Source organism: Schistocerca nitens, chromosome 5 (assembly GCF_023898315.1).
Source record: "Schistocerca nitens isolate TAMUIC-IGC-003100 chromosome 5, iqSchNite1.1, whole genome shotgun sequence".
In the NCBI taxonomy this organism is placed as follows: domain Eukaryota; kingdom Metazoa; phylum Arthropoda; class Insecta; order Orthoptera; family Acrididae; genus Schistocerca; species Schistocerca nitens.
The window spans coordinates 725,173,564-725,198,488 of record NC_064618.1 but is presented as its reverse complement, the minus strand read 5'-3'; the positions used below and the strand labels follow the sequence as shown (position 1 = coordinate 725,198,488).

At 42.7% G+C, this 24,925-nt stretch overlaps 1 protein-coding gene and 1 pseudogene across 5 annotated transcripts in view; one reads left to right on the top strand and one right to left on the bottom strand.

The window, feature by feature from the left end:
• Positions 1-24,925, top strand: part of LOC126260812 (homeobox protein homothorax) — a 1,061,772-nt gene that overhangs the window by 117,582 nt on the left and 919,265 nt on the right. For all 5 annotated transcript variants that reach the window (XM_049958185.1, XM_049958184.1, XM_049958182.1 and 2 more), the window contains exon 4: positions 15,760-15,810. In XM_049958185.1, the coding sequence (XP_049814142.1) occupies positions 15,760-15,810 (51 nt within the window). The remainder of the gene's footprint in view (positions 1-15,759; positions 15,811-24,925) is intronic.
• On the bottom strand, positions 4,841-4,958 carry LOC126261197 (5S ribosomal RNA; annotated as a pseudogene).

The window sequence follows — 24,925 nt, the reverse complement described above, 5'->3', positions numbered from 1 at the left end:
GACGTTCATTGTTTCATTTATGTTTTGGAAATCACATTGCTCAGAAGTTGACTATTTACGGTTATGCATGATTTTAGCCGATCTTGAAAACTCAAAGTAGCATCAGTTTGGCATAAGGCGTGGAATACGAACGATTTCTTCCTCGATCAGAAGATAATGATCTTCAAGGCAATGTGACTATTTCACATATACACGGGACTTGAGACATAGGCACAAAAATAAGTCATGTAAGCTTAGGTCAGGAAAGGGTGTAGGTCAGTGAAGATTGCTATATCTGGAGGTAATGAGGCCTCGAAACTGATTCTGCAAGACAGCCATTGAATTACGAACTGTGCAAGTAGTTGTAGCATCTTGTCGCTGCTTACGAAAAATTGCCAGAGAGCTAAAGAACAATGCTTCACGCTCGGCGACGGCACTGGACTCACATTCGGGAGGACGACGGTTCAAATTCGCGTACGGCCATCCAGATTTAGCTTTCCCGTGATTTCACGAAGTCGTTCCAGGAGAATGTCGGGATTGTCCTTTGGGTGGGCACGGCCGATTACCTTCCCCATCCTTGACACAATCTTAGTTCTTGCTCCGTCTCTGATGACCTTCCTTCCTTTTCATGTTTCACGTTATCGCACCAACTAAACTTCCAAACTTTCATCTTTAATGGCCAGTTCAGTCACCTGTAGCCAGTCGCTCGCTCGCTCGTGCTAGCGAATGCAAAAGCGTGCGGTTTCTTCGACGAAGCCTGTAGTTAGAATTCGTGAAAAAAAATCGGTTTGGTTGTCACTTATCCAAAAGTGTGAAAAATGCTAGAAAGAAATACACGTTATAGGTTTCTGCAGGCGCAAGCGTATCGGTATGTGGAAAAGAACCTAGATACAAGCCTTTGTTGACAATAAAAGTTTACTCTCAACCTCTCTGACAATTTGTTTACCTCGACAAACTATGTAGTTCAGTCTGCTTGCTCTAAAAGTCTCAAAAAACCATAAAACACACAATTCGTTTGCATGGCAAAGAGGATTCCTAATTTCCTTAATCAAGTCGCTCTTCAATCGACGTGATTTTGCTCTGGGTGTCACCACGCTCTCGGCCTCCTTTCACTCGCCAAGTTAACACGCGACCACCAGAAAGCGAAAGCAACAAAGAAGAGGAAGCTCGGTTGGCATTATACTGGCCGAGGTCTGTGCCCCGCCGGTGTTTCCGCAGCTTTCCTGACCATTCTCAAAGGCGAAAAGAGCGACGGAGCAAAAAGAGAAAACGCCGTGTACTACTACAAATAATTTAGTATCCACGATTAGGGGGCCGTTTTGTCGGTAATTTATTTCCGCCGGCCGGCTATTCATAAAACGAAACGCAGGTGCTTAAACCTGTATTTTAAGAGGCGCGGCGCCGCTAGCAGAATCGCGTCGCCCTACCGACACTTTCAGCACCTGCTGCCATGCCTCCCTCCCTCTCGCAATGCGTGCGTGGGCGGACACCTCTGGCGCAGCGTGCGTTACGCACTGCGGCCTACATTGCCGGCTGCTTACGGAGATGCTGGTGTGGCACATCCGTGTCTGCAATCAAAACTTCTAGTTAATGACCGAATGATCTTCCTACTATACTGCGCTTTTTGTTGTTGTCACAGAAGCAAGACGGTAATAAATCGCTCTTTATAAACATGTATGCCTTCGTGCGAAATTGAATTCACTCTCTCCCTGTAAATACGAAATTTATGGGTCTTCGTACAACAAAAAGAAATAGGCCATACGAGTGCTTAAACGCTCGAATCTCTCTAATATTACATTCGTGATCTCCTCGGGAGGTATAAGTAGGGGGAAGTAATATATTCGATACCTCATCCAGAAACGCACTCTCTCGAAACCTGGACAGCAAGCTACACCGTGATGCAGAGCGGTTCTCTTGCAGAGTCTGCCACTTCAGTTTGCTAAACGTCTCCGTAACGCTATCACGCCTACCAAATAACCCTGTGACGAAACGCGCCGCTCTTCTTTGGATCTTCTCTATTTCCTCTGTCAACCCGACCTGGTACGGATCCCACACTAATTAGCAATACTCAAGTATAGGTTGATTTATCAACATCTACTAGAATTTTTCCTCGTAGATTAAAGGAATATTTGACACAGTGCGCAAGCTTGTCGAAACTCTTCAACCTTTCCCAATAAATTTAGGGATTTGCATTTCCTTTTTCTATCCTTTCTCCACTGCGAGTCCCAAATGACCTCGATATCGAGAAGATGCTAATCCCGAACCTTTCTTCTACAAAACGTGGTGTATTCGATTGTTCTTTGCTTGCGTTCTCGTTTTCGTTTTAAATAGCTAAAACGACTTTGTTATGTTTCCAACGCACGATTGCTTTTTCTGAACGTGACGTACCGTGACATCTCTTAATTATGTTTCTCTTACCGTCCTGTCTTCTGCATGTCTTTCCTCAGTTTCTTATTGTTTCTTTAAAAAAGAGAGATAAAGAGTCTTTGAATATATTTTCCGTGATGGTGTGGCACACTTTTCTCGTAACTGCGTGCAGCTCTTGTGGTGGCAGAGCAAGATTCGCCGTTACAGAGTTCGGCAGAGGAACGTTTGAGTGGCCCTCGGCGAGACTGCGGTGGGATAGCGGGCGCACATGGCGGCGCGGCCTCTTTGGAAGGGCCCGGCATGCGTCCCTGGGGAAGCAGACCGCAGGGGCGGCGGTGAGCGCGTCTCACGCACCGCTGTGCACACCGCGCACTGCACGCTGCACGCACACAAAGCGACTGCGTCTCCCGGGGCGGCCACCAGGGGTCGCGATGCTCTCTTGCCTGCCGGGTCCACGCCCAGACCACCAGCACTGTACACCTACCGCCGACCGCGGCAGTCACTTTCCGGTCTGCCCTGCAAAGACGAAGTCACATTACTTGTGTACGAAGGGGCTACTAATCGGGACCGGATCCTGGGTACTATAATGCTTAGAACTTGTCGTCTCCGCTACGTTGAAATAAGTATCTACGTGCGTACTCCGTAAGCCGCCGTATGCTGCGTGACGGAGGATACGTTGAACCGTTACTGGTCATTTCCCTTCCTGTTCCACTCGCAAATAGCGCAAGGGAAACACGACTCTCTACATGCCTCTGTACGAGCCCTAATTTTTCATATCTTCGTGGTCCTTACGCGAAATGTACGTCGGCGGCAGAAGGATCGTTCTGCAGTCAGCTTCAGACACCCGTTTTCTAAATTTCCTCAGTAGCGTTCCTCGAAAAGAACGTCTCCCTCCAGGGATTTCCTTTCGAGTCCCCGAAGCATCGCCGTGATACTTGCTTGTTGATAGAGCTTGACGGTAATATATCTAGAAACCCGCCTCTGAATTGCTCCGATGTCTCTTTGACCCGACCTGCCGACGTGGTGGTGATCCCGAACACTCGTGCAGAACTCAAAAATGGGTCTCACTAGTGTTCTATATGCGGCCTCCTTTACCTAAGAACCACACTTTCCTAAGACTCTACCAATAAATCGAAGTCGACCATCGGAGCACTACTCTTTCAGGGCAGGGATCCAGTAACCTTTCCCCAGACAGAACAGTTTAAGAATACTGTTACTTTCATGGATCACCTTAATTGTTTTGAAGGTTAACAAAATTTTAAAAACAGAAACATTTGTAATTCAGTGAATACTTCAATTTTAAATCATAACTAATAACACACAAATCATAACAGATTTGGAAAAAAAAGAACATTGTTACCGTCAAACGTTGGAGAAACCACAATTTATTAATAGCTTTTCGCGGAGCATTTACCCATTTCCCGCTAAACACCAGTGTTCTGCGGAATGTAATTTGGGAAAACCTGTTTAAGTGTGAGGGGGGGAGGGGGGAGGGGAGGGAGGGGGCGCAGTGTAGGGGAAGGATGTAGCCGTATACCGACGTAATGTCTTCATGTCTTCGAAAGTCACAGGAAACATAAACATATGACCGGATGAAGACTAAACATATGACCGGATGAAGACGTGAACTCCGCAGCTTCCCAACGTCGTGGAAATCATTCAGCGCATCTCGTTTTGTACGTTGCTGATTTCTTCGTTCAGTGTAACTGTTACTCCGTAATGTTAGTGTTTTCACCAGAAGAATTACTTAACGACGTTTTTTCTCAGTAGTAGCAGAAATTATTCTAATGATACCAGAAAAAGTGCGGTTTAGATTAAGCTGGACATACCTTCCGTAGCTTCTCAGTGCGACGAAAAAGATCTGCCAGCACCATTCTCAATAGAGCGTCTCAAGAATTCTGTAAGAAGAGGGTATGTTTATCATCCCGTTGACGGCAAGGTAATTGGAGATGCGTTTTTCACTGCGCTGGAAAATGATGGAGAAAAGACTTGTCCACAATTACGTCAAGAAATCATCCTGACAGTGCCTAAAGAGATTCAGGCAAATCACTGAGGATCTGAACCCACTATCCACGGATACCAGGTCAATGTGTTAACCGCTGCTCCACCTTCCTTCAAGAATTCCCAGGGCTAAACTGGACGCGCGGTTGGTATACCACCCAACGGTTGGTGACTAATAAATCAGAGAAGAAATTCTGTTGTTCTGGAGGGGAGTAGGACTTCATTTACTGGCCATTCAGCGGGCGACTAACACTCTGCGTTTTTAACGACCTTAAAAAAAAACAACAAAAAAAACACTCCGTCTTCAGGCCGCAAGTGGCCCATCGGGACCATCCGACCGCCGTGTCATCCTCAGTTCAGGATGCAGATAGGAGGGGCGTGTGGTCAGCACTCCGCTCTCCCGGTCGTTATGGTGGTATCTTGACCGAAGCCGCTACTATTCGGTCGAGTAGCTCCTCAATTGGCATCACGAGGCTGAGTGCACCCCGAAAAATGGCAACAGCGCATGATGGCCGGGATGGTCACCCAACCAAGTGCCGACCACGCCCGACAGCGCTTAACTACGGTGATCTCACGGGAACCGGTGTTTCCACTGCGGCAAGGCCGTTGCCTTTTCAATGACGTTAAGGGGACATTAATTCTAACCTTACGACCTAAATCTATGTCTGTGGCATATGTATCAAGACACTGTATTCGTAGAATGAGTTTATCTACTCGTATGCAGCTCAGGATGTACTAGGATGTCGTACACTTCGCGAAGTGAAGACATCGTAACCTCACGATGTTGCAAATACTTCAGTGTATTTTATCGTCGTCGAAAGAATACAAAGAAATAAAGTCAAGCAACCTGTGCGTCATTCTCTAAACTTATGCCAGCTATCAGCAGGAAAAAGATGACTGAGAATACTTCACTAAGCCCAATAATGAGACTAGTCGCAGAGCCGTTCGCGAACAGAAGCGCAGGAGGAAAACTATGCTACCGCGTCGCGGTAAAAAGGCGAACTGCAGTAGCTGGCCGAGACAAGGCTAGGCGGAAAGCACCCGGTCGGAGCGGCGCCATGCGAGACGTGTTTAACGACAAACAGTGCTTAATTGGAAGGTTAAAGAGGTTGCGGGGGAATTCGCAAACAGTTATCCCTGATTAGGCGCGTGTTAGCATGTGGACAGACCTTTTGAACGTGTCAAGAGATAAACACGGCTCGTTTCGCTTGTTACGGCGCAGTGCAAATTGGGCGCACTGGGGTCTCGGGGCGTCGAGTGCAATCTGAGCCTCGCCACTGGAGCACCTGACTGCTGACACAGCTGCGCCCGACCGTGTGCTCCTAGCGGTGACGATTCCTGTGTCTCTCCCGACTGGCAAAGCGGCACCCAGCTCTGTTTTTCTAAACACACCCTCTTGACTTGCTTTTTTCAAACGAGAGTGTGAAGCCAGCTGACTGTCATAAGTTGCGGCCGTGTTGAAACGTGGACTTCGTCTGGTGTGAGAGTTCGGGATAACGTGCTACCTTTAGAAACTCAGCGCAGACGTATCACAAAGGGGCAGGCATGTGGTTTTTGCATCTGAACCGTGTTGACATTCACCATAAGTAACTTGGGTGGCCAACTCTGGGTGACCAAATGGTGATCTTAACTTCGCGCATATCGAATACGAGTGTTGTCTCTTAACCAGTACGCCACCTTCTTCAATTATTTACCGAGAAATCGCGAAAATGTGGGAAACTTACTAAAACAATGAGGTCTGCTCTGATGGACATCTGTACCCCGTTTTTTGTGCCGTCTCGAGTCTTTAACATACATATGTGGGGAAATGGACTCGTCAATCTTTCAGTACAATTTTCAGTTTTGTGAATTGTGGCTGTGCGTAAAAGAACGAGATACTACTCGAACTATGTAGCAGCTGCTTCCCTCTGAAGTGCCTTCAGTGAAGCTACGACTCATACTAAAGTAGAGTTGAACATGCCGTCGTCTACGACGTCATTAGAGACGGAGCGTAAGCTCAGAACGGGGAGGTATTTTATTTTTTATTTTGTTTGTTGTCCAGTCCAAGGAGATCCAAAGAGTCGCTGTTCTATTCAGTCGAGTACCAGACAAGCTGACCGTGGTGCAGTTGGGTTCCCAATTCGTAATAATTGAGAGGGGCTTTCCAGTTTCGGCATAAGCCTTACAACCAAGGGAAACCTCTCAAAATCTTTACTCGAAACCGGGGATTCGAACCTTATCATTTCTCTCTAGAAGATCTTTCTTTGAGGACGTTGTCCCAGACAAAAATTGAAGTGTTTCACGGGGATGGATGGGGCCTTTTCACCTTTCAAAGGAACCATCTGGACATTTACCTACGAGTAAGAGTCCCATCCAGCAAAGCGTTTGGGCCGAGAGGGACTCAGTCTACTCGAACTTTTTAATGTGATGAACGCGCAGTCAAAGAACATTGCACATAGTACAAAAGAGGGACAAATGGTTCAAATGACTCTGAGCACTATGGGACTTAACTTCTGAGGTCATCAGTCCCCTGGAACTTAGAACTACTTAAACCTAACTAACCTAAGGACATCACACACATCCATGCCCGAGGCAGGATTCGAACCTGCGACCGTAGCGATCGCGCGGTTCCAGACTGCAGCGCCTAGAACCGCTCGGCCACTCCGACCGGCAAAAGAGGGACACTGTAGTGATCTGAAATGACACTAAACGATGAACCGAACGCTGATTTACGGGAAGCAGTTCTGGTTTGATGTAATGTTTACCATCTCCATCCTGCGGCATTACAGCAGAATACAACCACAGTCTAGAATAACAATGAAGGAGGTGCGCTGAAAATACATAGAGATCATTCTACAGCATAACGGAGGCGGCTTTATTTTTTAAGTTTCGAAAGGATCCCACTGAAGATCTTGCGGACTTTTCCAAACTCTCCCCATTTCCTAAAACTCACTAGTTTCTCTTATCCGTCTTCCCTCCGCTTCAACCATTCAGCCAGAAGAAGGAGCCAGTGGCGCCCAAAGCTTACACATTTCTTTAGCATTGTTTATGTTCTCTCCAGCTACCGCTTGGTGAGAGGATTCTCTATCTATCCAATTACATTATATTTTCAAAATACGCTGTGACACTCGCTATAAACGGTTGTCGTTTAAGAGGATTTGCTGAGAATGCAGCGCTTGATGTGTCGTGTTGTTGTTGCTTAGTGTCAGGATATTGCCTTCTCGGGAATAATAAAAAGAACCAAAGCAGAAAGAGCTCTCGTCAAGTGTTTACAATTACGCCTTTTACCACTGACATTCGCGACACGCGTGGCGAGTGGGGCAGTTCAAGGTACACTTATGGTAATGTGGAAGCGGGAGGGAAATATGACGACGTGCGGCTCTACTGCGACTACACGCTGCGGAGATGATTAGCTTGCGTTAGAGCGGCACGCGCGGACACGCGGCCGCACTCTGCTCGCAACAGCGCCGCGAGCAAAAAGAGCTCCAGCCGAGTGGGAAGCGGCGCGACCCGCCTCCGAGGACGCAGCGGCCGGCATCTCCGCCCAGCCCCGGGCCCCGCTCTCTGATTTCGCAGAGCGTGTAGCGGGCGCCGCGACAAGTCCGCGGCCCACGCCCCGGTCGCAAATAACCGCGCCGCCACTCCGTACTGCGCCAGCCGACAACGCGCTAACAATTATCCTCCTTGACGCGCTTCGTCTGCCGCTCGCAAGCGTATCTGGCCGATGTTTACCAGAACGGGCTCGTCGACTAGTGTCGCTTCATCAAAATTCTTCTTTTGCCTTTGCCCTGCAACCACCCAGGATCGGCACGATTATTATGGATTTTGCATGGTTAACTTACGGCGTGGGCTGCTGCCCTTCCGCCGACCGGGGTGGCCATGCGGTTCTAGGCGCTACAGTCTGGAACCGAGCGACCGCTACGGTCGCAGGTTCGAATCCTTCCTCGGGCATGGATGTGTGTGATGTCGTTAGGTTAGTAAGGTTTAATTAGTTCTAAGTTCTAGGCGACTGATGACCTCAGAAATTAAGTCGCATATTGCTCAGAGCCATTTGAACCTTTTTTTGTAAAGCTGCTGCCCTTCCTGTCGCCATCCGCCCCCCGCCCCCTTCCGCCTCTCGGGATGGAATGTGTATACCCCAAGTGTCTGTCGCTGGTGTTATCCGTGGGAAAGAGTGCGAACGGTTTCTAAATGTTTGCTAGTCGTGAGACTGGACCTGAGTGCCAGCCCGGTATTCACCACGTCGGATTTGGTAAACTGCCTAAAACCCACATGCATGCATTTGGCAAGAATCCGAAGGTTCTTTTGCCAGATTCATTCTTGCCAAATGTTAAAGAAAGGTTGGGCATGAGGTATTTCGAACCAACCCGATGTCTAATACATATTCTCACTGGTCATGGCCCTACCCGACATATCTATGTTGGTTTGGGAAAAGGGTTACACCTGATTGTAGTACTCCCGATCATGTGGTTTACGAGTGCACCATTTCGATGATGTAGCAGCTACATTAAGACAACTTCCAAACAACACCACATACGACTTATTAAGACACGAAGAGACTTTCGAAACTCTGAACAACTTGGCAAACGAGGTATCACGAAAAGTTCTCACTGCATACCTGAGGGACTTTCGCGACTAGAACCAACCACTGAACGTGGCCTAGGACCCTAATCCTGTACCGCCTGTGCGTGGACACGTCGACTTTTAGTTGGAATCCGCCACGTGCAGGGCTAGGGGGACTGGAGTACACCTATTCTCGACTTTGGCAGCACCGGATTTGACGTAGGTTAGTTAGTTAGCAGCATTAGAAGTAGATACTAACTTAGGAATCTGCAGCGACAAGCAATTTTGGTCTGCCCAGTGTCAGGGGCAAGCTCATCGGGATTAGTTTGATAAGCAAGGCCTTGAAGTAGTTTTATATCTAGGCTGACACACCTGTAACGCTGCAGGCAGTTAGGAATTAACAAGTAGGTAGGAAAACTAACAACTAGGTAGTAGTGTGTAGATTAACAATCATAATCTGCCTATTAACATGAACTGTGTCATACTGTCAGTAGCTCACAAATTAATTTAACATTGTAATAACTGTAATAGCTGCTGATAACAAACAATGTTGTATTAACATTAGGACCCACTAATCACTTAGGTGGTGGGTTAATTTGTATAACTATTATTTTTGTTATTGAAATAAAGATAAAAAAAACCACACGCAGGGTGACAGTCACTTCGCCCTTTGTCGTTATGCTGCGCGGATTCGATCCGAGTCCGGCGCACTTCCCCGTCGCAAAAGCGGCATTTTACACACGCAAGCTGGCCGGTGTGGCCGAGCGGTTCTAGGCGCTACAATCTGGAACCGCGCGACCGCTACGTTCGCAGGTTCTAATCCCGCCTCGGGCATGGATGTGTGTGATGTCCTTAGGTTGGTTAGTTTTAAAAGGTTCTAAGTTCTAGGGGACTGATGACCACAGCAGTTAAGTCCCATAGTGCTCAGAGCCATTTGAACCATTACAGACGCAAGCTTATCCAGGCGCGTCATCAAAGCGAACGGAGGTGGGGGCGTTATGGTCGGGGGAATGTTTTCTTAGCATTCTGGATGACAAAAGGGATCAACACAACTATGCACGTATCCTTTTAGACCATGTCCATCCCTACATAGAGTTCGTTTTTCCTTAGCGCGATGGCATACACCAGCAGGACACTGCAATGTGTCACTGCCCGCAGCGTACGTGCATGATTGGAAGAGATGCAGGATGAGTTTGTCGTACTGCCAAAAAGTGTCTTTAATAGCTGCGAAAGTTTAAATCTGACATCAGTTGCTATTCCTAATAAGTAAGGACAAGATGCAATGTCAGATTTAAGACCGAAAACCTTCAGGTTTCCTGACGTTCTACCTGCCGCAGATTTTGCTGTTCTATTGTTCTATGCGCTGAATTTCTTACAGCAGTTCACTGCACCTAGCGTGCAAAACTGAATTCAACCTATGTAGTGTCACTTGATCTGACGATTTCTTGTTTCAGTCCTTAATTCTCCGTGTCTATTACCCTCGGTAATAATCAGGATGGAAGGCATCATACGTAGCACATTGTAAAATTAGATCAAAAATCACAAAACAGTAAGTGGAAGGATACAGCTGAAAGAAAAACGTCTTCTTTTTCTTGTACTTTGTGTTAATCCCATCTAATGCTGCGTCCGCTGTACTCAGGATTTGATACTTTTATTTTATTTAAGTTCGTGGCCGGATGGTCTTCCTGTAGCTGTAGCTATCAGTTTTTTAAGGGAGGGAAGTATGTCAATTGTGCACACTTTGTTCTGTGGGTGGCCGCATTTTGATTGCTTTTGTAGGGCTGTCATATTTTCTAAGGCGGATGTTGGGCACCGGACAGCATTTACCTGAACGAGCGTGGAAAACAACTTAAAAACCCACACTCAGGCAAGCCAGTGCACCAGCCATGGTCGTTAATCCACGACGCGAATTAGATATTGTTGTGGCTGATCTTCCACTCCCGTAAGATAGTGTGCTGCGCATTACACTGTACGAGCGGGTTAAATGAGAAACATCTTCAGTTGCGTAAAACTATAAAATACCGACCGTTGTTGTGGGCATCTAGAATTATGATAGGACGGTTAAATAAAAATATAAAAATTGACCAATTTACTGTAGCAAATACTAATCTGGACAGATTAAATGTAGTTGGATTTTTCTGTCTTTTACTTTTTAATGACTATTCGTCGCATAGTCTTGATCGAGATTAACTCCTTTTCCGCAGCAAAACTGCTGTCTGGAACGACGTAGATCGCTCCGCCGAGCACTCTGCTGTCTCTGTAAAAGCTGGTCAGCATTAAAGAAGCAATAAAATGTCTGCGGCGAATTATACACAAGTCGTAGGTTAACTTCTCCCGAAAACATCTTTGGGTCTTCTAAAAAAGAAGATTATTTCTAATTCAAATGGCCATGAACGTTACGGTTTGTGAAAGCAACATTTTACTTCTGTTCGTCCATAATGAAGCAACTCACTATTTTAAATCAGAACTACTATTAATTTTTGAACAAAGAAAGTATTTCTAAATTGTACTGTTAGCAAGCTTCATGTTAACCCAAGAATACTAGAGACAGCTCAAGGGAAATTTAAAAGCCGTAAATGTAAGATTATAGAGAAAAAAGGGAAACAGCTATAGTTACGTTGAAACTATGTAACACCTAACTTTCGATGTAATACCAGTAGTTGTGATCGGACAGTTAAATAAAGTATAGAAATTAAGAAATATAGATCTAAGTATTTCTAGATATAAAAAATACCTAAACAATTATAAATTCTATTATGCTGAGCACAATATGATATTACGTGTTGTTAATAGTGTGTGCCAATATTCGAAAATAGATCGTAGGCCTATTCTAATATGACTATCTCGACCTGGGTTTACAGTCCATTTCGTCTTTAGCGAACAAAATCTCGACAAGAACTTTATTTAACTGGTCATGCCAGTGGATAAACGTTTATATAAAGCTTTTTGACATATTTGCCCATCTTCCATGATATGGGTTTGTGTCGATCTAGTTGAGGCTTCATTTATTATTCTTTCCAGCATGAAATTGCCATGCGACAGTGCTGGCTGGAAATAAGTGTTATTTATTAATACTATCTTACTTTTCGAAACAGTAAACCCTTTGTTGAGTAATATAAGAAAGATAGGGGGACATTATCCTGTAGCTTGATGTGCTAAGAAGCCTTATCTCGGTTTACAGATTCATCTTCAGGCAGCAATTACTACTCTTTCAAAGGCGACATAATACTGGGAATCGAAAACTGCGGAAGAAACTTTTGTTTTGACAGTTAAATACCTGAAACAGAATACACCAAATGGAACACGTCATTACAAACGGAATGCAAACAAATCAGACATGTGACCACAGTGTGAAGATGTATCCATTCATCACTTTTTTTCTGAGACTGTTTCGTTGATGGACTGATCGCATACGTCATTTTGACAGTAATCCAGTAGAGATTGTGTGAAATACTCCCACTCGATGACACATACGCAGCGAAAACAGAACTTTCTTCTGACCCGTAATTCCTTTAGGGCCCAGGGCAGATCTCTGGGTCTCAAATCATAAGTATAAACATTTAATAATCCTCTGTATTATTCAGCATGCTTCCGGCATCCCTAACGAGAAACAGATTTAGTGTATTTCGAGCACATCCTGTTTCGTCATTATCAACTGTAACTGGGGCGTCTTTAACGATAGGAAGTACTGAAACATGCTGACTGTGACTTATTCGCTTTTAGATATCTTTTACCCGACAAACTGACTTCCGCAACATTACTTTCACCGTGTTTCCTCGAAAAGTCAGTATCTTGAAATAATTATTTTTAGCACATCGCAGCACAATTCTAGCATAGAGGAAAGTGGAGTAGAGTTGTTTGAACAACTTAATTTCTATCAATAACTAGTGCTAGTTTTAGAAAATTCGTTTTCATTAAACTAACTCTATTGTGCAATAATCAAGAATAATTGCAGTATTCTGATGTATAGTCTTGCGGAATTTGTTCATAATTTTCAGATTTTGTAGTTTGACGGAACTGTACTGGATAGTGCTGTTGACGGTTTTCTTTCTTTTTTTATGATGCCCTTTGAAATTAATATAAAATGGATTGATGTCGTACTTTAAATATACAATCCCACAGTTGATCTTCTGCAATACTACTGACGGCGCTCATTAAAAAGAACATAAACGACAATAAAAGTAATGTGATACTTTCTGAACGGAACAGTTTCATATTTACGCATTTCCTTATGAAGAAAAAGTACCGCAGTTTCATTTTGGAATTAACTGTGTTTTCGTGCGAGTAAAACCCACTGACTGAGAAAAAAATTAAATATTCAGAATAAAATAAAAAAAATGGTTGAGATACTTGTTTTCGAAAACAGTAACGTAAATTTGGAAGACAAAGTCGGAAAATCATTTACAGCCTGTGTGCAGTCACTGCTTAAGATAGTGGATTTTGTAAACGGATCGTGTGAGCATTATGCACCAACGTTCACTGCTTTATCATTTGCGTTATAACAAGGTGAATAAAGCAATCCAGACTTGCAGAAATACGGAAAGTAGTAAATGGATTAACCTATGATGAGTAACATTACGAGGAGAAATAGCGGCAGGGAACATGTCAGTTAAGTGGCATAACATTCTTCTGGCCTGGTAAATAAGCTCATGTGTTTCGGTAGAATTAGAGCAGTTCGCTACTAAAGCGAATACTTAATATTTGGTAAAGGAATTTCATTCTCCATTTAATATTTGCGTCTCACTGATCGCATATTGCAGTCGTTTTTTCATCTATAGCATAGTAATGTAGCTGTGACGATAAAAAATCTCGAAACTCGATAATATTTTGGTTGATGGTGTTAGAGGAATAATGACGAGAATTTTGAAGCGAACCTTCTTATGCACTCCGTTACACTTTGGAGCGTTGGAATGAGAGGTCACTTTTATCGGCAGCGGACTTTCGCCGGAGATCGTGCCGGCTCTCCTTTTTGGATTGCGGCTCTTGTGTTCCCCGTATGGGCCTGGTTGAGAAAGAGGTTATGAACAATCTGACGTCAGGCGCCGGACATGTGTGATGGGGAGGGCGCGGTGTTCTCGCGCGTAGGGTTTGATAAGAGGCGGCCTGTTTTCTGACCCGAGGTTCGAGATCTACCACGAACCGGCCTCCCACAAAGACGGGAAAAATCACGTTCCAATCCCACTAACCTAACCGGTCGACTATGGGATTCTAGTTACAGCTCCTCCGAAAGTTCACGTTTCCGTATATACTTGTGGTCTCTAAGTTTCCATCGAGTTACCTGAATTCCATCACATGATATGTTTTTTATGAACGTAATTGTAATGTGCTTGTATCTGTATAGCAGGAACTATACCTTGAGTGTCAGTGTTAGTGCTTGTAGCATAAAAAATTATTGCCTTAATTTTTTTTACACCGTTAAAATTTTCTATGTTCCCTGCAATAATTTCAGAATATCTGAATTCCTTACTCTTCTTGAGCAGCAAGAACTTTCATTCCTATTGCAGTCTCCAGTTCAATTTTAATTAATTCTTTTGGCCATCCTAATGTGAGTTGAATTTCGAAAGAAGAATCGTGCTTTTGTAGCCTACTTAACTTTATTTGTATGAATCCGTGAACAAAAGCGTATGGTAGCTTGCAGATCAGACGCGTACCAGTACTTTAAATTAGATGCCGTTTTCATAGGCTACAGATAGTTTTACTAGTTTATTTACATTTCGTCATAGAACATTTACTTGGATTTTGCGTTGATTAACACTTTAACAGTAAAAGTTGATCTTTGAAAAATACCCTAGTTTTTTCAATGCTATTATTAATATTACATATGCAGTAATTTATAAATAATCACTAGCATCATACCGTGATGACGTTGATCTACATGATAAAACCATTTAGTCTGATTAATGAGGCGTTACATGTGACAACGGAACTCCATTGACTCTCCGCAGTGTGTCTGGGCACAATTGCCAACAGACTTCAGGACAAAGGCGAGTATCTGTCAGGCGGGAAATCCCACCTTCCTCAAACTACCTGCAACTAACGGGATCCTATAGACTAGTGTTTACCGACTGCCACAAGTGAAACGACGTCTTTGTACGTGGAGACTGCCTCTCTCAGCTGAGCACATAGTCTCTAAAGGCTTCGACATCGATAAGACATTAAAATCCAACCAACTTTCTATAGTAGACAATAGTAATGTATTTGAGAACGCTGGCTTTCTCGGCTAATCTCAATGGTGGAGCCTCTAATAATCCGAGAAGATTTCGACCACAGAAACGTATTTTCGCGAGTTGGCTGCCACACTCCAATCTCGAAACATCAACGGAAGTAATATATTTCTATAAACCGAGGGAACACCTTGTTCGTTTCACGTCTGTCACACAACTCTTCCGCAGACATATGTTCATGAATTTTTGTACTGGAACTAACCATCGGCCGGTTCAAGGCGCTCAGTCAGGAACCGCGCGACTGCGACGGTCGCATGTTCGAATCCTGCCTCGGGCATGGATGTGTGTGATGTCCTTAGGTTAGTTAGGTTTAACTAGTTCTAAGTTCTACGGGACTTATGACCACAGATATTGAGTTCCATAGCGCTCAGAGCCATCTAACCATCGGCAACACACAGTGGTCTACAGTGACCACACATATGGCCCCCACTTCTAAGTCATCGCAGTTCGCTCGCCGCCTCAAGTCATCGAATGACGGCTGAGCTGGCAACTCCGCTCGCATCTCTGCCAGTCAGTAAGTTATTTGGCGTCAGAGCCGACATGTGATACGTTAACGCACGCCCGGTCGCACAATGGAGGCAGGCCCAGCCATACTATAACTGTTCGTCACAAACCGACGCTAATGAGATTCTCTTTCTTTTTACAGATTCGGCAGGAGAAGCCGTACTACATAGCGGATCCCGAAGTCGATTCACTCGTAAGTATTCTTTTGATTTCATAATTTACTTAATGTTACCAGAATCTGGCTTCCCGCTATAAGACAAAGTCCAGATAATCTGGATTTCAGTAAATCCTGCTTATGCACTTCATGCACCTAGACGCTAAAAGGTATTTTTTCGGGATGAATAGTACCTTCTTCACTTTCTCTTGCTTGCACTGTTACTTCTAAACTATTTTTTGTGATTTCTTAAAATTAAGCAACCTCATCATTTCCGAGCTGAATGTGCTCCTGCGTTGTCTCTTTTCTTTGTTAGTCTTAGCATTTTGCACTGTCTAAATCATTTCTTCTGCACGTTATATTCCTAAAATAACCGAGCAAGCTGCCCTATAGTGCTACAAGGCATTTGGCAATTAAGTTTTTTGCGTGTGTGACAGCTTGGTGATGTACCCTTCGTAACGATGGTACGAGATACATTTGTAATAGCTGGGCCCTTTTTCCTCCTGGTACGTCTTCATGAGAGTGTGGCTGAGAAGTGAATAAAATAATATATTTATGGAAACTGAGGTTCTTATTCTATTGAACTGGACTAATACCACAGAAATATACGACACGCGATGAACATGTATGGGAATCATCTGTTCCGATCACCCGTTAGATGGGATCACATCTGATCGGTCGTGCCAGTTACATAACATTTCACTTGATTAGATCCCGTAATTTATTTTACCAAAGTGTTTATGTAGTTTACTGCGTGCGAGTCTGGTAATCGTTGCTAACCAGCGCTTGTTTCCGTTCTGAATTTTTCACTCGATATTAAATCCAGTTTAAAAAAGGTAGAAGAAGTCCAAGTTTATTTTATGCGGTTATAGCTGCACCGCCAGTGAAATGAACGCTTTTTTTGCTCCCATTGACTACTTCCGCAAGATTGAATTCGGTTAAGTACAATTTGGTTATGTTTTCGCGGTTGCATTATCTCATTGATGTTTCTAATCATTCGTCATCGTCTGTGCATAATGATCATTCATTGTTTTTTGTGCTCATCTAGGATCTATTTTCCAACATAAGAATTGTAGCTCTATGTTATAGATTTAGTTTATTTGCGTAATCCTTCGCTTTGTACATTTACTGTACGTTTTAGCTATGTTACCTGTTGTTCAGTTCACACATCTTTCTTATAGAATGAACTATGCTCAGTTTTTTGGAATATGAATGCATAGTACACGGGGAACAGAACGATGTTGTACGCTGAAGAGAGGCCTGGAGACGTACAGATTGAAACACCCTGCCTAAAAATTATGGACATCATTGCATACATTCTACACGAAGGGCAAGAATTAAATGAAAAAGCTGCAGCGCAAATTTAGCTAAGCATATGAAACAAAAGTGGACGATGCTTATAAGGATTTCTGTTGTACTTCTCCATTGTGCCTATCGGATTGTTTGTGAATACAGAAACATATTACAATGCGTTTTGTTTGGTTACTACTGTTCGACACTTTCCGGGTCACAACGTTTCTTAGCGGATTTATCGAGGGAGCGTTGACACAATGATAGGAAAAGAAACGCATATATATATATATATATATATATATATATATATATAAACCATTTTAATGAATAATAAATGAATAGAGAACGTTTCACGACAGTTGAATCAACATTCCTGATACGACTAGTGAAAATAGTTGTTTGTGTATCTGTAACTATATCTAAGAATGACTAACATGAATGTATTTCCAACTGAACCAAATACATATCTTAGCGCACTGTTAATGATATTTAATTAAAAAAGTGATATGAAACAGGCGAAATCAAATCTTATGATGTGATACTGAACATCTGTTTCACTTTGCGATTCAGTACAAACAATCGTAGCGATATATATTTTGATGCGAAGTAACAGTGAACGACACAATTATAGAAATGAGTTATCGTTGGTGTGTGTTCCTCTTATCTACGGTGTACCTGGATAGCTTCCTAGGAGCTCAAGCGCCATAAAACGCGTTTTTATCATTCACTTAGCTGCTCCAGTCACGAACAATAGGAGCTTCGCTCTGATTGATTGACTCGTAAACTGGGGGAGAAGATAACACGGAAGATTTCCTCGTAATTGCGAATATTACATCGTCAGCGAGAGTGAACTGTCTATTGTAAGAACAGTTTTATGGAAATTTAAGTAGTTAATATTTCTGGCGGACCGCTCGTCTGCCACGTTTTATTAGAACTCCATCGGAAAAGTTGTAGCTGCCTCGGCGTGATATTTAATGCAGCAGCAGTGCAGTGTGGTAGGAAACCGTTGGACGGATGAGGGGGGAGGAGTAGGCGATGTAAAAGGTGGGGGGTAAGGGGGTGTGGGCCGTCCCTCCACGTTAAATATGCTCATTAGACATAAATGGGTAGCGGGCCTTTGCCAAATGACGTCGCAGCAGCCGCAGCGCCGCGTGGCGGAAACGACTGAAACGTCTGCGGTCGCGAAGTTGGGATAAATACAGCTAGACGTCACTCGGAATTCAGACAGCATAGAGAGATAGCTTCTGCTTGCCACACAGCCTCGATTTCCCATTGAATAAAAGCCAAATCACAGTCGAGTTCCATTATTTGCTTTCTTGTTGCAGATATCTTGTCATGGTCAAAGAGGAGTAAACTTGTGAATGAAATACCAGAGAAAAGTTGTGTGAATCAGAAGTTTTCAAATCGTAACAAACTGAGATTGAAGATAACAACGTTTGTAAACAGTTATGGAGAATAAGTCTTACCATTTTTTTCCTGGCAGTAAGCATTTTTCTTCTGTTTTTCCTTTTAGAATGCACAAGAAAATTGACTTCGTTTCATAAGCATTGTCTTTTCATTTTTACCGAACGAAACAACACTAGGACTTCAATGCAGTGTAGTCTTGTGATCTGTATCATGGTCGTTTAACAGTAATCCATTTACAAAAAATCCTGATGTTCGATGGGGTCCTTTTGTCATGGATTGCAAACTAGATTTCCGCTTTATTATCTTTAATTTTACACAGAAAAAAGTAACCATCATTGATATATGTTGAAATGCTCACGATCTAAGGATCACCCTTTACTGTGTGATATATTACAGTGTTTATGGGACAAACTATTTTGTCAGGTTGTGATTGATCGAAAGATTGGACTCTTATATCAGCAAATATTCTTTATAGAAGTGGCTTCGTAATCGTTACAGTGCTTACAAAGTGTTGTAAAACAGGTTTTATTTTTTGGACGAGTTACTAAGGAAGTAAGATAATGTATCCAAGGAGTAAAATCTGACACAGTTGTGGACTGTTAGTTTCGTAATTCTACGGAAGTTTGCTTATGCCCTTATTCATAGGTATATTTTAATTGTTGTTTATTGGTTTTCAAAATAATAATTTTTGATAAAATTATTCTTGTTTGTTTGCCTATTTAGCGTTCACAGAGTGCAGTCTTCACCCAGTATTGTTAATCTAGTAAAATTATGCATTTTATTTACTGTCTATTCTACCTTGTATACTCTTTCGACCAGAAGGTATCATATTATTGTTTTTATTTTAAAAATTTTTCTTTCAAAAATTCACTTTTGATCACTCCACGTATGCTTCAAGAGCATAGGTGACCGGTTTCGGTCATATCATATGACCATCATCAGACCCATGACAACCTTCGAAGATGGTTGGTGGAGCACTCTTCTCAGCTGCTGTGATGTCAACTGGTTTACTTTTTTGGAAACAGAGGATGCCCAATGACGAAATCATAGCCTGGTAACTATCGATACTATATGTTCAGGTCTAGGAGAGCTGGGGAGGAAGCCAACTCGATTTGCTTGGCAACTGGGTGGACAACGGTTCAAATTGGCGTCCGGGCATCCCGATTTAGGCTTTCGATGATTTCCCTAAATCGCTCTAGGCAAATGCCAGAATGGTCCCTTTGAAAGGGCACGGACGATTTCCTTCCCTATCGTTAAAAAATTCCGAGGGTGGGGTCCGTCTCTAACGACGAAAATGTCGACGGGACGTTAAATCCTAATCTTCCTTCCAACTTCATTTGCGTTAGCTTAACTTGGAAGACTAACTTCTACGATTTGAGGATTTATGCAGCGACATAGCCTTGGCTGTTTAGTTACCTAAATGAGAATAGGTACACAAGCTGCAATCTGCGGCGGTAGCTGCGGACCGCCCTTTCGCCGTGGCGTCGCGAGCTGGTGGTCGCGGCCAGACGCCGCGCTCGGCCTCGGGAATATGCTGTGTGACTCAGTGGCAGGAGAGCCGCTTTTTCTGGCGGTGGCCCCGCTCTCAGAACGAACGGCGCGGCCTATTCGTCATGCGAGCGATCGCTCTGCATAATGTATACCGGCCGGATTTCAGCGACGACGACGGCGGCGGCGGTGGCGGTGGCGCGGAGTGCTCCACATTACCTAAGTGTGGGCGGTCCTAGCCGCGGCTCTGATAAGTCCATTAAGGGCTGCGACCCAGTATCGTAATTGCGGTGGCCGGCACTGTGATTTATTCGCACCCTTTTATCGGTTCTGTAGCTGTGCTTGGAGCGCAGCAAATGAAGGGCACACGTTACTTTGCAATTATACAGCGTTACAGTCTCTCTCTCTCTCTCACTCACTCACTCACACACACACTCACACTCACTCACACACACACTCACACTCACACACACACACACACACACACACACACACACACACACACACACACACACACACAGAGAGAATGCTTTCTTAGCCACTACCCAGTGCATTTTAAAAGCGCATTTTACTTGCTACCTGAAATAGCCTTCTAGAGATATGTAGCCAATGTCGACTCTGGCGAGTCTTCGTTCATTTTAGCCCGGTCTATGGCGCGCTCCTAATACCATCTCAAAAGTAAACGAATACCACTTGGGCTACGAGTTTTCACGAAAATAATATCGAGATATATAGGGTGTATCGAACAAATGACAACAGACTCAAACCAAATTATTAACGTTGTTTGTATGACTAACAGTGAAAATCAGTGTATTTCTCAGTTTCTCCAGAATCATACGAAAATAAGATACTTCTACTTCAGTTCATACCTTTTATGTTATCTCGTATACAAACAGGCGTTTGCTGCACCTACCAGTACGAACCATCAACAGAAAATAACGTACATCGTAATAAAAAAAAATCCAGTTCGTCGAATCACATTTAGAGCCTAAGGTATTCACAATTGCTGCTTCATCGTGACGGCAAGCTGAAACGTGATGCCTGCTAAATTTTTATGTAAAAACTCGTAAAGCTTTTTAAATAAAACAAACGTTATTAACATTCTACATCTTTATTCTTAATGTCTACATGTTTGCAGCCCTCTGCCCCTAGATGGCCCCGAAGTGTAGCCTATAAGATGCTGATGTCTAACCTAACTAGGTCGATGCTTGAGAAAAAGCACGCTGCACTCAAGTTCCGAATTCGAGGACTTCGTCCCAAAATTGAGCACTCTCAACTTCAGCACTCTCAACTTTAGCATCACAATGCCAGAACACGCACTAGCGCTGCGACATCTGCAACATCCCGACACCTTGGGTTCACTGCCATCCATCGTCCTCCGTGCAGCCTCTTCCGATTTTCATCTGTTTCCAGAACTTAAAGAAAACCTTCAAGAACTTTACTTTGATAACGATGAAGCAGTGCATGCAGAGATGAAATTATGGCTCCGTTAACAAAGTCTAAAATTCTATATTGAGAGTATTAACAAACGAAGAGATACGTTCGCCACTAAAGTGACTATGTAGATGAATAAATATGTAGACATGAAGAGTAAATATGTCGAATGTTAATAACGTTTGTTTTATTTAAAATGCTTTAAGAGTTTTCAGATATAAAAATTCGGAGGAATTACTTTTCAGCACGCTCCCATACATGTAGAAAGTTAGATATGATGGAAAAATCTAATTTGGTTTCGTGTTTTTCATAACACGTGACTATGTTTTCTACAATAATCGTGACATAATTCAGTGTCCCAAACATAAAAAATGTCAAAAAGATTTTCAGTGTCCAAAGCGAATGATGGAGATGATGGCAATATCGTATAGAGATTATAAGGGCGTCATGTGGATATGCGTGTAAGATGTGGCGTGTGAAGGGTCACGATGTGATTGTGCGCTCCTCTGACCCACCTTTGTGGTAAATAAAAAGTTTATGTAATAATTAATCTTACACATACTTTGTAAACAGAGAAGCCCGGTACATGTTTCTCATTACCTGAACATCTGAAATCTGCAGTACGTTTGAGTGACGATTTTCAGTTTATAAGTGACACTGAATTCCTTGCAGCTTGATTATTTAACACCGTAGTAACCTAACTTTGAATTTGAATATCCTGGAGAATTAATCCATATGGAGCGTAATCTGGTTTCAGCGTTTTCCAGAGATTTATGCAAACTAATGGTGCCTTCACAATCCCCTTAATGCCCACCAAAATTTAAAAAGAACTGAACGATCTGTGCGTCGTTCTGGAACATATTAGGTAGCGCATGCTGTCCGATACGCCTTACCATTCACGAAGAAATTTTGATGTCTGTTTCCGTCAAAATACTAGGTAGATTACTGTTATTATACTTCTCGTTTTAGTGTTAATAGTTGTTCCGTAGATAATTCATAAGATTCACTCGATGGAACATAATGCGTGCCAACCGAGGACGCCATAAAGCGTGCTCTGGATTGCCGGCGAGGCGCACAGAACCGCCGCTTCTCGGTTGTCATTACGGCCTCCGCCAGTCCACCTGGGCGTGTCGGAACCCCAGTCTTTAACCCGCTGCCTCTTTCTTTTCGCCGCCTGCATTTATTAATTGCGAGTGTCTGGTTTCGCGTTGTAAATCAAACGCCCGGCGAGCTAAAAATCAAACACGGCGGTTCTCTTTTTTGTGTAGGTTTGTCTAGACGGGCGACGTAGGGAGTATATCATGTCCAATTACCGCACCATTAATATCTCCGTTGTATTTCGCACTTTGCAGCAATAGAGAAATCTTTGCGGTTCAGCGGTTTCACTTTCAGAGTCGTCCTGAAAATAAATGCCCTTTTTCTTTTTTGTGTGCTTTATGCAACATCGTTATCATCCTGAAGAACCAGTGTAAACTATTTTAAAAATTTGTTACTTTTTGCTACGTTAGCTAACAATGCAGCAGTTCAAAAACTATATTCATTCATTTTACATGGACACGAGCGAATGGCCTAATTCACTCTCAACTCAGCACAACGATCATGTTCCGCGTTGCACTTAAGAATAACAGGAAGCAAAGGGAAGGCGTATCGTTTATTTATCGTTCCTATACCGCTAATATTTCTGCCAAGTAATCTCTTTTAGCTGTTTCCACGTAAACACGAAAGCGCGATATGAAAAATACAATGAAAGGAGCAAATTGATATTTTGAAGAATGCGACAGTGTGGTTTTGCTGCTGAAATACGTGGCGTGCCGGGAACGGATAATGTAGCCTTAAAAGTACAGTTCGGCTAAAGCAATCTCGTGTTCCCTATCAGCAATGATACGTATAACTTCGACGTAGCTGCAAAACTTAGATATGTATTTACATCAAGCGCCATTATTGCGCTTTTGTAGTTAGGTGTCAACACATTTAATAATTATACTTACATAATAAACAGCGCTCTTTATTAACATTTAGGATTTTATTTTTATTTAATTTTGCTTCAATTGGCACAAATATTTTCTGTTCACGAATGAACGATAAGAAGAGCGAATTGTTCTGCGAAATTTTGAATGCAAACTTGTGTAATTTACTACCACTATCGCTATGATTGTATACAAAAATAAAAATATTGGCTGTAATAGCCAATCAGTTTTTATTAGGTCAATGTGCCACGTTTCAGAATTTCAGGTTTAATCTCCAGATGGATGCTACATTTTCACGTTGAGCACCTGCATTCACGTTATTGTTACATTTAATTCTTAAACTCAACTTTAAAAGACATAAAGAAAATTGACGTCCCAAAGAGTAAGCATAGTTACTGAGGGCAAAAGTAATTCAGTCCTTTCGGAAAAACTTTCGTTTTTGAAATTATTTAGAAGTGTTTCCTAACAATATTATCACTGCAGAGCGCCTGTCGGAGACTTTGGTAGAACCAGAACATGATTCTGTCCACAGTGTAGTTACTTATACTGAGAGCTTCTCCATGATTATAATGGTTCGAGTCCGAAAGGTATGTATTCAGTTAACTTAATAACGTCACCAACCAACCGTTACTAAAGATATCACACGGTGCGTTTCAGGCTTTCGTCCTTAGACAAGTGCAGGACCTCATGAATGCCCTCCAACCAACAGCTGGCTAGAATAGGCTTCATACAATATAATTCTTTAAGTAATAATAGCATTTTCAGTTCATTTTATGCAAGAGAATATTCATGTTTTTCCTTATTTGTATGTAGTTGTCAACGTGTACTATGTTTCATCTAGTTATTAAACTTAGAAAGCCTTTTTGTTGATTCCATAAGTTTGTGAGACTGCTCACTTTGTCACAATATTTAAAATTGAAAAGGTACATATTCTGATACTTCCAACCCGTGATAACGGTTTAAATCTAGACTGTGTGTTTTCCAGCCAACAATTCCGTGAAGTGGCCTATTAATAAACTGCAGCAGTAAAATAAATAATAGAAGTCAACAGCTGTCTTAGGCAGTCAGTCGCAGTGCTGTAGGAGAAGGGGTTGTACCTTGCAACAGTTTTTAGAATTCCGCTTCTACCCTGCTCGGTAATAAAATGTAATACATTTTCTTATTCCATTTTTAAATGACAGCATTCGCTTTTTGTGCGCTGCAGTCTTTCTCTGAAATTAACAAAGATTATTTTAGAAAAGTAAGGTTTCTACGGATATGAAAACTTGTTCCAAAGCACAAAATGAACATATACCTAAGAATAAACATTCTCTTGAAATTTGAAAACGTTTCAATAGAAAAAATACGTTCAACACTGTATTTAAGATTCCATATATTACATTATGACTGTACTACATACCAGTAATCAATAAGTGACATTAAATTAAGTAGAAGTGTTGTCAGAAACCAGTTGCAAGTTAAGTAAATTTTAAAACAGAAGTTTTGTAAGCTAACACAAATTTCCATTTTCAAGACAGGTGAAACTGTTAAGACATTTAAAGACACTCGGTTCATCGGCAACTACC